Source organism: Mus musculus, chromosome 6 (genome assembly GCF_000001635.26).
Source record: "Mus musculus strain C57BL/6J chromosome 6, GRCm38.p6 C57BL/6J".
Taxonomy (NCBI): domain Eukaryota; kingdom Metazoa; phylum Chordata; class Mammalia; order Rodentia; family Muridae; genus Mus; species Mus musculus.
In genome coordinates this window covers 12,384,593-12,397,714 of record NC_000072.6, presented here as the reverse complement: position 1 = coordinate 12,397,714, position 13,122 = coordinate 12,384,593, and the positions used below count along the sequence as shown (strand labels likewise).

The 13,122-nt window shown below is 35.9% G+C and overlaps 1 protein-coding gene across 1 annotated transcript in view; it reads left to right on the top strand.

The window, feature by feature from the left end:
• The window catches only part of Thsd7a (thrombospondin, type I, domain containing 7A), a 437,646-nt gene that overhangs the window by 351,539 nt on the left and 72,985 nt on the right, over positions 1-13,122 (top strand). Inside the window, exon 11 of the mRNA NM_001164805.1 lies at positions 1,056-1,159. Coding sequence (NP_001158277.1) covers positions 1,056-1,159 — 104 coding nt within the window. The remainder of the gene's footprint in view (positions 1-1,055; positions 1,160-13,122) is intronic.

Here is a 13,122-nt window from a genome sequence, read left to right as displayed (position 1 = left end):
GTATTTCATAGAACTTCTCCACTTCTCAAGTTACCTCTCATGGGGCAAATAGATTTGTCAATTTCCCTACTGTGGAGGTACCGCTAGTAGGTAGGGAGACTGCCTTATGCAGATATAGATTGTAAAATAAGAAAAAGCAGAAAGAATTTAAAAACAAGATACGTCATATTCTTTAGGGAGCACTATCTTTGTCACGGGAATAACCAAGAATGTCTCCCTTGTCGCCAAAGAATACTTGCTTTTCCTATGTGTGAGCATTGTGGCTCAGGAAGTGACATTGTTCCTCTGCGATGCTAGTAAGATGTTTATTTTCTATTTGTCTGTTTTCACTTCCTGGAAATTTGAAGTCACTGAAGCTACACATAATCTCAAAATTGTATTGCAGAAATATGGCCTCCTTGGTATTATGAATAAAATTTTCCTCATTGAACCTGGCTGAAGTGCATGATTGCAATGCTTACAACCAACGAAATGCCATATACTGTGACATCAATTAATGGAATGTATAATCACAACATAGTTATTTAAGTGGAGATTAGCGTAAATATGCCATCTTAATACATGTATTATTAATTCAGAGATGACAGATATTGTTACTATGTGTCTATATTAGAAACATTACTATTTGTCCAATGCATTGATTTTTGGAAATTGTTTTTGTTGTGGGATATTGTGATTTACCATTACCTCTGTAGTGATCATCCAACTGGCAATATACAGGGGACTCCTGGCAGGCCTGGAATTTACTTAGTGGAATGCAACACTTCTGGTGCCAGCTGGGGCATCTCTTGGTAGTATGAATAAGAAGTCCAAATGCCCTCTGTCACTGTGGAGTCTGTTTCTACAGAACTTGCTAATGATATAGTCTTGTCTCTAATACCATAGAAAGAATTCTATATTATGTTGTTTTTATAAGGGTTTAATGGGTGGCTAAATTCAACTCAGGTAAAACTGACTGTGGGTAAATAACCTGCTTTTTGTTGACACTGCATTATCTCTATGATTTGCCTGCCATCTCTGCTTCCTCTCACTGAGATTTTGTCCTTCTGCTGTAGGTGGAAGACACACAAATGGCGCAGGTGCCAGTTAGTTCCTTGGAGCATTCAACAGGATGTTCCTGGAGCACAGGAAGGCTGCGGACCTGGGCGGCAGGCAAGAGGTGGGAGACAGCACAGTAGTGCTGACTTGCTTTGTATTTCTCCAATATTCTGTCTTTTATCTTCACTGCTGCCTTGTTACAGTTTATATTGCTATCAGGCTTGGATAGAGCACAGCAAATAGAAACAGCTTTGACCTATTTTACCTAACACCAGAAACCAGAAATTTGGCTCTTGAAATTTTGTTCTTTGGCAAAAACACATAACTGTTGCATTCTTCACTAATTAATAGGTGGAAAAAAGTCAGAAGTGTGGTTCATTTATGACATAGATCATAATATAACTAAATCTTTTGTGTGTTTATAATTTATGATGATTCATAGCACTTTAGTGGATACTTTAACAATCACTATATTTCATAACTCTTATTTATATGCATTACATTTGTATATGCATACAATATACTACTGTACTTTATAGCTTTCTTGAAATTCTCAATGGTGACAATTCTAATAACGCAGAGTCTATCCAAGGCCCTGATCATAATTGATACTGGACTTTAAGTTGAATATTTATTTACTCAAAGCTTTCAGTAGTATGTGAGTTGTGGATTGTTCATAGTGCTACAGATCATGGAATCCTGCAGAAGTATGTGGTAGAAAGCTATCACACTTTACAGCTCAAGCTTTGGAGAGTAGTGTTCATAGCCATATATGAAATAACATACTTGGAATTTAGGTGTTTTATTATTATTGTTCATATAAACTGTCAATAGTTAATGTGAACATTGGAAATATAGCTTACTATGCAATAGAACACACTTCTACCTTTCTTTAACCTATAAAGATGTGTTTGTGCTCCCTCGTTTGTATTCATTTTCTCAATGATGATTCAAATGTTTGTGTAGACTTGACATTGAGTTCTAGATTTTACAGTAATAAAATAAACTTTTTAATCTTGAGAAAAACTTATTTAGAAATAATCTATTTTTAGATTGTTCTTAAACGAGGTCTTAGTTTGAAACACTAATTGTAGTTTCTTACTTATATGCATGGTGATATTTATGACTCCATTATACTTGTATAACTTTCATTGGGAATCTTCAGCTATGTGGGGTGTTGTCTGTGGTATGCCAGGAGCTGATGTCTTAGGCAGTGAACTGGACAAGATGATAGTCTTGTACTAATAGTGAAAATACAGATTTATTAAAAGTTAAAGTAAAAGCACAGAATGCCCACCACAGGATGGGAACAGATTCTAGCAAGCAAGCAGTTTAAAAGCTATGGGTTTAGAATCAGGAGCATATATTTACCAAAGGACAGAGAGTTCTCTGAAGGGATGGATCTTTCTTTGGCCGCTATGTTATGTGTGGGGTGTGTGTGTCTGTGTGTGTACGTGCATATGTGTGTGCTTGTGTGTGTGTGATCTAAGTGATAGCCATTCTTGGCTTACGTGTCTGGAGCTACTCACAGTCATATAAGTCTGACCTATCTGTCTATCACGTGTCCATCATGAAGCTTAGATAAATGACTCTTGCTGGAGCTATTATAGAACTGAGCAGGTTTTTTTTTTCCCCATTGCAAATCTTTCTTCAAGAAATTGATTAATGCCTTATCATTCACTGTCAACTCCTCCTTTGAGCCAAGTGTGAATTCATGTACAATTCAGGGTCTACATGGAATTGCAATTGGTACAGGACATGGGTGGGTTTGGAAGTCAGGATATAAAAGCTTGAGTTCCAGTCATTGCACAAACACAAGGCAATCTTTCCTCCTCTAGTCACCTTGTAGGAGAAAAAGAAAAAGTATGCTTCAAATGTAGGATTCCTTCAATTTTAATATACAAACACCCACAAATAGTACTCAGCAATCAATGGTCAGAATATGAAAGGTATATTTTATAGATTACCACTAGAGAAACTGTTGGGTATGGTTGTACTGCCTAGTTTTGTGTCAACTTGACAAAGTTAGAGTCATCAGAGAGGAGAGAGACTCAGTTGAGAAAATGCCTCCATAGATAGGCCTGTGGAACCTTTTCTTAATTATTGATTGATGTGGAAAGGGCCCAGCCTATTGTGTATCATGCTTTCCTGGACTGGTGGTTGGTCCTGGGATGTATAAAAAAAGCAGGCTAAGCAAGCCTTGAAAAATCAAGTCAGTAAGTAGCATTCCTTCATGACCTATGCACCACCTCCTACCCTGCTTTATTCTGCATTCCTTCAATGATGAAATGATAAGAAATCATAACCCAAATAAAGCTTTTCCACCCCAAGTTGCTTTTTGGTCATGATATTTCATCACAGCAATAGTAGCCCTAACTAAGACAAAGAGAGAGGCACACATGTGAAGTGCCTCCATAATTCAAAACTCCACTATTAAAGGCTGCATGACCTTGAGTGATTCACTTCCTCTATTTGAGGCTGAAAACACAGAAGCCTTGCAGCACTGGGCTCACATTGTCCTCATGGAAAGATAATTCCTTCTTCTTCCTGGCAGTCAATGACCCCGGTGACTGCATAGAATGTCACAGGGGCACAGAAGCAACAGTATGAACGTGGGTCTCTTGCTATTTGGATACACTGGCTTTATAGAAACTGATTTTTTTTTACAATGGTCATTGACTTTTTCATGTCCAAATCTGATAGTCACTGTTCTATACTGGTCCTAGTAAGTACTTATTTCTTAATATCTCACAATCTTACCCACTTCCTCTGCAAAATAGAAAGTTATCTTTGGCTCTCTCAGTGCCACTTTCTCCTGGCTTTTGGGTGTTTTGTTGCAGGCTTCCTGTTTGGTGCCTCTCTCTCCCAGTCTTTAAACAATGCTTTCTAAAATTGGCACAGTCTGACACTGCTCTCTGTCTCTCTGTCTCTGCCCCCCCCTCTCTCTCTGTGTGTGTGTGAGGCAGACAGACAGACAGACAGACAGACAGACAGAGACAGAGAGAGACAAAGAGAGGACAAGTTGCATTATAGCAACTGGTTTAACTTTAGCATAGCAACTTCAATGCAACAGACTTTTCTTTATTTTACTAGTCTATAGATATTTCCTTTCCTTGCAGCTTGTGTTCCTATAGAGCATGAGATGGAGAGAAGTGTCCTTTGTTCATGGAAAGAAAGAAATGTTTCCTTACATTGATATTCTATTCATGATTGACTCCATAACTGTGCACAATTAGCTTCTTAGTGTCTCACCATCTTTATCTTTGATACCATATGGTCACAGGAAAAATCAGAATAGATAGATAGATAGATAGATAGATAGATAGATAGATAGATAGATAGAATGCTTTCCTTTAGTAGCTGAAGTAATGTTGCATAAACTCATCTCGTAAAGTCAGTAGAATGGGCACCTCTGGGTTGTTTAGTACATTAGACTTTCTAACCCTCATTCATTTGAGACTGTATTGAGAAATCTGGGCAAAAAAAGCCATGGATGTTTGAAAGAGTGGGTGATACTGAAACCAAGGAGCTTGCATTTCTTAGGGAAATGAGAACATTTAAGCCCACTCAACAAATTGGCGTTAAAGAGTGAAAGCAATTGATTGCAAATTTGATCATTAGAAGCCAACAGAGTAAGGAAGGCTTACTCCTGGCTTGTCCCCTTTTACTAACTAACATAAGCAGCCAGGAGAGAGGGACACACAGTGTGATCCATTCTATAAACTAAGCATTTGAGCTAAGAAATGCAATTGATAAGCTCATAGAAAAGTGGGTAGGTTGAGGCCACGGAGATGTGAGCTAGAGCCTGGGGTGATTTTGTGGAGACGTATAAATGTCAGCATCAGTGTTTGAGACTGTGTTCAATACAGGAAAAGGGCAAGGTCCGAGGAAAGCAGTGCTTTATCTGTCAGCGTGTGCAGAATAAATTAGAAGGCTAGGACACTTGGGCCCAGCTTCTGGCTAAGACGCTGTTAGAACAATAAAAGGTTGAAAAAACAGAGACTCTGATGAGAATCCAGTATGAAAATTGACAGAAATAAATAGATATTGGCCTTAAAAATGGTGAAGATAGTTGTAGGAATTCATGGCAGAAACTAGAATGGATAGTAGAAATACGAGTTAAAGTTGAACCGTGGACTCTTTAAGCCAATATTTTCAGCTTCATAATAGTTCCATTGGTGAAAATAATTAACTCTGAAAGAATAGCTCATTTGAGCAGTTGTTGTTTATATAATTTTGCATGGTATATTTGACAAGTATGAGAAGCCTAATCTAAGGTTGAAACAGATATATCACTGTAAAGGTGGCACAGAATGGTAGATAATTATTTGACCAACATTCCATGAAATGATTTGTTGTTTTATAGGAAACCTCAGATCACCAAGATATTCTATGTATTTATATAAAAAGATGGTAATAATATTTTTGATTAGTATATTTCCTTTTTCTCTAGCCTATTTGCATTCTAAGCTTTTTAGTTATTTCTTTTAAGCTAAAGTATTTAGATTAAAATTAATATTTCTATAATTTACTAACTTTAAAATTTCCTTCTTTGCATCAGAAATTTCATTATGTGAATTAAAATATAGCCATTACCCTTGAACACTATACTAGGACGCTAAAAATGGATATATATATATTGTGTGGCCTTTATCAAATGATTTGCCTATACTAGAGATTAGTAAACTATACTTTGTCAACCAAATCTAGTCAATAGCCTATTCCTTTGTAGTTAACATTGTATTAGAACACAGCCATACCTATTACATTATGTATTGCTTGTGGCTACTCTCAAGATATATGGCAAAATTGAGTAGGTACAAGAGATAATATCTCAGAAAGCAAAAATTATTTACTATCTCAGCTTTACAGAAACAAATTACTGGCCTCAATCTAATCTCAGAAGTAAATAATCATTGCTATAGTCACAACTCCTAGTAGTACTTCAATCAGTAGCATCACATAGTTCTATCTTGTCCATAGCTCAAGTTTCCAAAGCCCATTAGTGAAGAAACCTATTTAACACTATGAGAGATTCAGCTCTAAAATCTATTATAGTAGTAAAATCTTCCCCTTAAGAATGAAATCACAGCATTATGTAGGAAATAACAGAATGCAATAATGACTCACCGAACTCTAGTAGTAAACTTTTTAAGGAAAAAAAATAGTTAAAGATAAAACCTGAAAATAGAAACAGTATGGTAGACAAAAGGCAAAAGCTGTTCTAGGTTTTTGCAATTTCTTTCTCTAATGATAAATCATATCACAACTAGACGTTAATTTCTGGTTTACTTATGTATCACATAGAGAGGAATGAAAGGGTTTGTTTTGCATAATAAATATGTAGCTCTTAGCACAATTCTTGCAAGTTCTTGTTATAGTCTAGTTCTTCTCAGAAGACTTGAGTTTCAACATCTCTAGGAAAGTATAACACTAATTTCTCTTCTATACACCCTAGCAGCCAGAGACAGAAGCTTTCATTAAACTAAGTATGTACTCCTCTAAAAGTCTTATAAGACTTTTATAAAATAAATACATAATCACTTGTATGCTGTGGTTACTATAACAATATGCCACAAGGTCAAAGTGCTAAGTGATTAAATTTCTGGTGGAGGCTTTTTTTGTTTCTGGCATCAGAGCATATTTTCCCTGTAACTTAAGTGCAAGATAGATAGATAGATAGATAGATAGATAGATAGATAGATAGATAGATAGATAGATGGATGGATGGATGGATGGATGGATGGATGGATGGATGGATGGATGGGCGGGCGGGCAGATGAACGGATGGACAGATGGATGGACAGATGGATGGATGGACAGACAGACAGATACATGTGAACACAGAGAGGAAGCTCTCTCCAGTCTCATTTTGTAAGAACATCAATCTCACCATAAGCAACCATTCTCTTGGGAGCAGATCTAACTTAGATCCCAAGTCTCCATCTCTTAACTCCCTTACATTGGGAATATTGCCTCAGCCTATGAATTTTAGAGAAATGTAACTCAGTTCATCTCATCAATGTCTTAAACTTCCTATTCTGATTCACAGGTCTGTATGTCTGTTATATAAAAATTTCTCAAAAAACTGTATAAACAGGGTAACACCAGTCCCTAAGGCTAAGGTACATTTCCTGATTACTATTCAATATAGTTAATGATTGTATTAAAATATTTGTTAAATACATGCTACACAATTTAAAGAATAAAAATATATAGATAATATCATATAGTAAGAAATATTATAAAGCATACACGACTTAATTTCAAGGCAAAGCAGTAATGCATATTTCATGACTCTGCAAACACAATGACCACAGGAAAATAGAAGAAAAAAGTCAGAGATGACCATTGCCCTACACCCAATGAGAAAAGAAGTTTCATTTAAACACAGGAAAAGAGCATGATGTAAAATCTATACACTTAAGGACAATGTATTGGCTGCTTTGTTTAGGGCTTCTCTCGATGTGTTTGAGTCAGACAGACATCCTTCAGGGACTGGAATACCAGGAGAAAAAGAATAGATTTTTTTTTTCAATTAGAAAACAAGAAGAAAATGTAGCAAAATATCTAATGGCTTAAGAACAAAAAGGACAGAAAAATAAAAGATTTTTTTAAAGCATTAACAGAATTTGTAATTTTAAAAGCTTCCCTCACGTTGCTCAGGTCATTTGTATATAAACGTGTTACAGAACTGAAGCCTCTACTGTCTTTTCTCTCTGTGTACCTGTCTACTGTCCAGATGATATTTAGAAGACCAAGTCATTCCTTTACCTGGTGAATATATTATTGAATCCTAATCATATTTATGGATAAACTTAGCACTGGAATTAATTGCATTAGAAATAAAATATCTGGCTCATAGCAATGACAATTTGGGGCAGCCCAAACCCAAGTCTAGATTGCATGCCTTCTCCTCCTGCCTGCATGAGCATCGCAATCTCTCAGATATCTCTGCCAATTACCAATTCCTGAACCCCATGGGATTACTGAGGCACTATCTCTTAACCAATGGTTAGTTAGTGTTTAAGCAGGCACCAAGGGTTTGGTTTTCTAGTTCTTCAAGTTCTCTTCTAGCCACCAGAGCAGATGTGGTAGCCAGGAATACAGAAGGATTAGATGACATCTGAAGTGAAAATAAACAGAAAGGTTGATTGTCTGCCTCCAAACTAGAGTATCAAGGCCCTATAGATAGTAATTAGAGGGCAGAAAACAAAGATATTGAATACTAGAAAAGAGTGAATTCCCAAGACAGACTGGAAACATTACCTCAAAGCCGTCAATGAGCTTAGTCCTTGTAAATTAATAGATTCTAGGAAACCAGAAAATCTGAGGGGCATTTAAGGTTGCTATTCCTTATGGTTGGATAATCTCAGTGCAGTAATGACATACCTGTAGCCAGAGGTGGCACAGACCAGGGACCACGGTCACTACAGGGCTCAGGATCCAGAATCTGGACATGAAAAGAAAGCCGAAGGCTGAGCCCACTTACCACTACCTGCAGCTGAGAGGACTTTATGATGGCCTAAACCACAACAATTCTATACAAATGTCTAAACCTTGACTCCTTTAGCGTCATGGATGACAGTACAGTGTCTCAGTCAGTGCAACCATAGATCAGAGGGACTAACATAGCAGAAGCAGAGTGCTCTCTTGAGAATAGCAGAAGTGCAAAGGTGAATGCACATAAAAAAATACTAGTAATGGTGTATTTCATATGATTTCCTTATTCTTCTCAACAATTGTTCTAAAGAAAAATAGTAACTTCTACTATTTAAATATGAATGTTATTCTGAGCTTTATTATTTGTTACATATTATTTTAAAACCATAATACAAACTCATAAACATTAAGTGTAAAGTTTTCATATAAATCATTTCTAAGTAATTTTAGTTAAATCTCCATGTTGATCTGTATGTTATCTCTTGTCAAGAATACTTTTTCTGTAATTAAAATTAAATCTAAATAATTTGTGGTCTGTTATATAGAAATTTTAACTTCACAGTATGGTGCTTTTAATGAAAAAATGGGCTTACATCTTGAATTTAAATCTGTGGAGCCTATAATGATACTCTTTTCTTATCTTTTGCCTATGAGTCTGGTCCATTTTTTTTTCTGTTGTGCTTTAAGGCATAATTAAAGTTCAGATCAGACAAAATATCTGAGTCAGTTTATCTTAGCAGTATATACTATTCTGTCCATTTACAGACATAATTCCATTAAAACAAGAAAATATAAGCAAAAAAATAACTAAATGCAAAAGGAAACTTATGTGTTAAGATTTTAAAACTTTCTTCAGGTTGATGTATTTATTAACTGCTTTCTAAATTTTGTACTTTTTACTTTCATAACTGTTGATCAAAGCTTCTGGGATTATTTCTGTTTTCAAATGTGTTTTCCTGATTTTGTGTGAATCTCAGCATCCTAGTTACTTGCACATTCTGATTCTGTCTTAAATTCCTCCATTACCCTTGTTATCAACTGTACGGTAACAGTTACCATTTTTCTAATAGCACTTCATAAAACGTAGGTGGCTCCAGCCCATGTCCACAGTTGCTCCTGGATGTTCCACGTGTGGCCATGCAATTAGCTAAACCTTTACGCATCTCCATTCCCGTCTAGCTGACCTTCATCTGAGCCACTGTTGTGGCAGCTGACATTTTTTTTTCCCTAGGAAGAGGTGTGCATGTGTCACACATATTATGAGCACCAATGACATGGGGATCATTAGGAACTATCAAAGAGAAATTTTAAGAAGTGTGTTTCTTTCCATTCTGCCAAGTTTGTGTTCACAAATTATAATTAGGATGCGTAATTTAGCAACTGTGTCAGTGAAAACCTCTTTGCTACAAAGAAAGGCCAGGATCATTATATCTACCTAGAAAACAACCGGGGTGTTCTTGCAATATTTATAGGCTAGATCTAAGCACAATTAGGTCTCTTGGTAACAAGCTTCCTACACATGCTAAGCTTTTTCCTTTTTCTTTTTCACATGATCTCATTCTCGCCATTACCATTTGCTCATAAAACTACAGGAAGATAACTCATCCAATCAACTGACCAGCTGAGCATGTTCTGTCTTGAGTGTCACCAGACACAATGGATGGGATAGGATACCTCATGTTCATATCACTCGATTTAATAAATAAGGTCTCAGAGCCCCTTGAACTCTTTGTTACACATAATTCAAAGCTTTCACTGCACCAAGATATAGATTCTGCTTGCTATAATGAACTGTGCACACATTTTAGGTCTAGCAATATATTTTACTCTGATTAGTGTGACAGAATGATAGGGTGGCCATACACACTGCAGAGTAATCCAAAACTCACTTGAAATGCCCACTTTCTGCAACCTGAATTGGAGGGGAGTTTCTACTTCTTCAAAAAAAAAAGATATAAAGATGAGTAGTGACATTTTGTGTTGTTAGATTTACTGGCACTAAGATCTGTTATTAACTTCACACCAATGCTCGTATCCACATGTATCTATCTCTATCTGCTGTTTACCCAACAGTGCTAGATCTGTTTCCTTGAACCTTTAACATCTTCATATTTAAAACACAGCTCCTGGGTCTGATGATTCATCTATTAAAATCATTGGCTGGTTTGGGAGTTTTATTGTTGTACTGTTTTGGGGTTTTGTGTTTGTTTTAATTTGGGAGATGCTTTAAAACCACTCAAAAATGGGAAGACTGACATGAGTATTCACAGTGTGCCTATCATTTATTCAGCATTAAAGGTTTTTGACAGGTTGCCATCTTGTTCATCTGTCACTCTCTTCATAGTGCGAAGAATTTTCCTGAAGCAATCCCTAGATAAGATATTTATTTCCCATAGACACTCTATCAGTTTATAACATGAAAATGAGACTATCATACCAAACATAATTAATCATAATTTAATGATGTCTAATCTTTAGGCCATGCCCAATTTTTGCCTATTATAGCAAAAAATGTCTACACTCACTTGGGGAGATGTCTCAGTTCCTAAGTTATTTCTACACATGCACAGGACCTGGATGCTTACACATTGAGAGGAGAGGCAGAAACAGGAGACTCTTGGGAAGCTGATGGGCTAATTAGGCAGAAACAAACATCATTAAAAATATATAAGCCTGATTGGGCTTCAAGCAACATTGAATGTAAAGACCAACCTGAAGGTGTTTTCTGAACTCTAAATATGAACGGTGATGTATGCATCCCTGCATTCATAGATAAAGGCATTAACGCAGGAACACACACACACACATCATATACACACATAAATCTGTCTGCACACTGTCTTTTCAAATCAGTCTCCCTAAGGTTTACAGATTGTCATTGGTTAGTATATATTTGTGAATTACTTTGACTAATCCTTCTTTGAGTTGTTTTCCTTAAAGCATTTATTTGCTGAAGAAGATGAAGTTCTTACTCACCTTTAAATATTTCCTGAGTCATATGGACTAAACTTGCCTACGGGTACTTATCTTTAGTCCACAGTTAATCATACTTGTGTCTCTCATGCTTTTAGCCAGCTAGAGTCATTTTATTCTATAACACATAAAACCTGCTGTGATATCTAATCTTGATATTTCACAATGAAATAAGTATATATTGTCATCATACTGTTAACTGTAGTATTTCCATTTGATAGCTGCTAATCTCACAAAAAAAGCTTTCTTGATCCACTCATAGGATATTATTTCGATCTGTGTTTTAATAAGGTCTTTGCACAAAGAAGAACTTGCATAGTAATTATAGAGGAGAATAGATGTAAATACAAGTCAATATTCCTTGAGTGTGTGTAGTGTTCTGAAATGACAGGAAATTATGCTTGGTATGATCCATTTATGCTAAAATTAAAAACTACCATGTTTTCAGTGACTCACAAATGACTTTTAAAGTTTACAAAGCTGAAAGACCAGATGGCTCCCTTTCCAAACATTTATATTTTCCTCACCCAGTAGCAGGAAGCTCATTTTAGATTGCATTTCTGTGTTTGAATTGTTGTGTTTCCTCTATCATAGAATACAAACAAGCTACGATGTATGATAAATTTTCAATATATTGTACAAACGGTGTTCTTGCTCTTGTTTGGATAACATTGTGTGATTCAGTCCAAATGTACACTGTTGAAAATCTCAGATAAGGGAAGTAGAGTGCTGAGCAGATTTCTGAGAACAGATAAAGGAATTTTACATACTTGATTTCCGTTTCAACTTACTGAAGCAGAAACAGGATTTACATGCCATGTCTGAGTATGGGAAAGAACCTTCTGATTTGTGTAAGTAGTGTATTTATCAACCATGTTAATTTATTTCTAGGATTATATTGGTAGTAGGGTTATTTTGATTTTCTTTCTCAAATCAAAATGTGAAGATACATAAAGTAATTCTGAAATATGATGAGAAAAAAAAAGATACAGAGAGAGAGACAGACAGACAAGAAAGACAGAGAGATGAAGGCTGGGACCCTCATGGAGAAGTCGAGAAGAAGAACTGTCTCAAGAAATTTTAATAACTTTCTCAGACAATTTAAAATTGAGTCTCCACTTCAGCAGGACACATTAAATAAGTGAGTGAATTATATTTCATTTCAAGGATCCCACAGATAACATTTTTTGTTCTTAATTTATTTGCAAACAGTACATCCATCTTTCTATCTAAGAATTCTATCCCAAATTAATAATTCTTGGAGGTTCTTTCATCATAGCTAGTAAAACGATGAATACTTTCATTTCTCAAGTGTTCCTTATAAATATGTGAACTTACTGAGTTATGGTACATAAATGGTTGCTCTTATGTGCAGAAGTAGAGAGGACTGTGAAACCCAATTAGAACATTTCACCAGTGGGGTACTACAGATGGCTTTTCTTCAAAATAGATGGATGTTCACTTTGATCCATCCCATAAAAGTCCTCATAATACTTTCTTGACAGAACAATAATTCAAGTTTAGAGTTTTAACCCACATACCAGTGTTTTCCATAGCTTGATATAGTGCAAGGGTGACCATGTATCAGAGAGTCTTCCATCTTATCCACTAGTCTCAGCCAGAACTCTATTTTTTTATTTCTTTTTTATTGATTACTTTATTTATTTA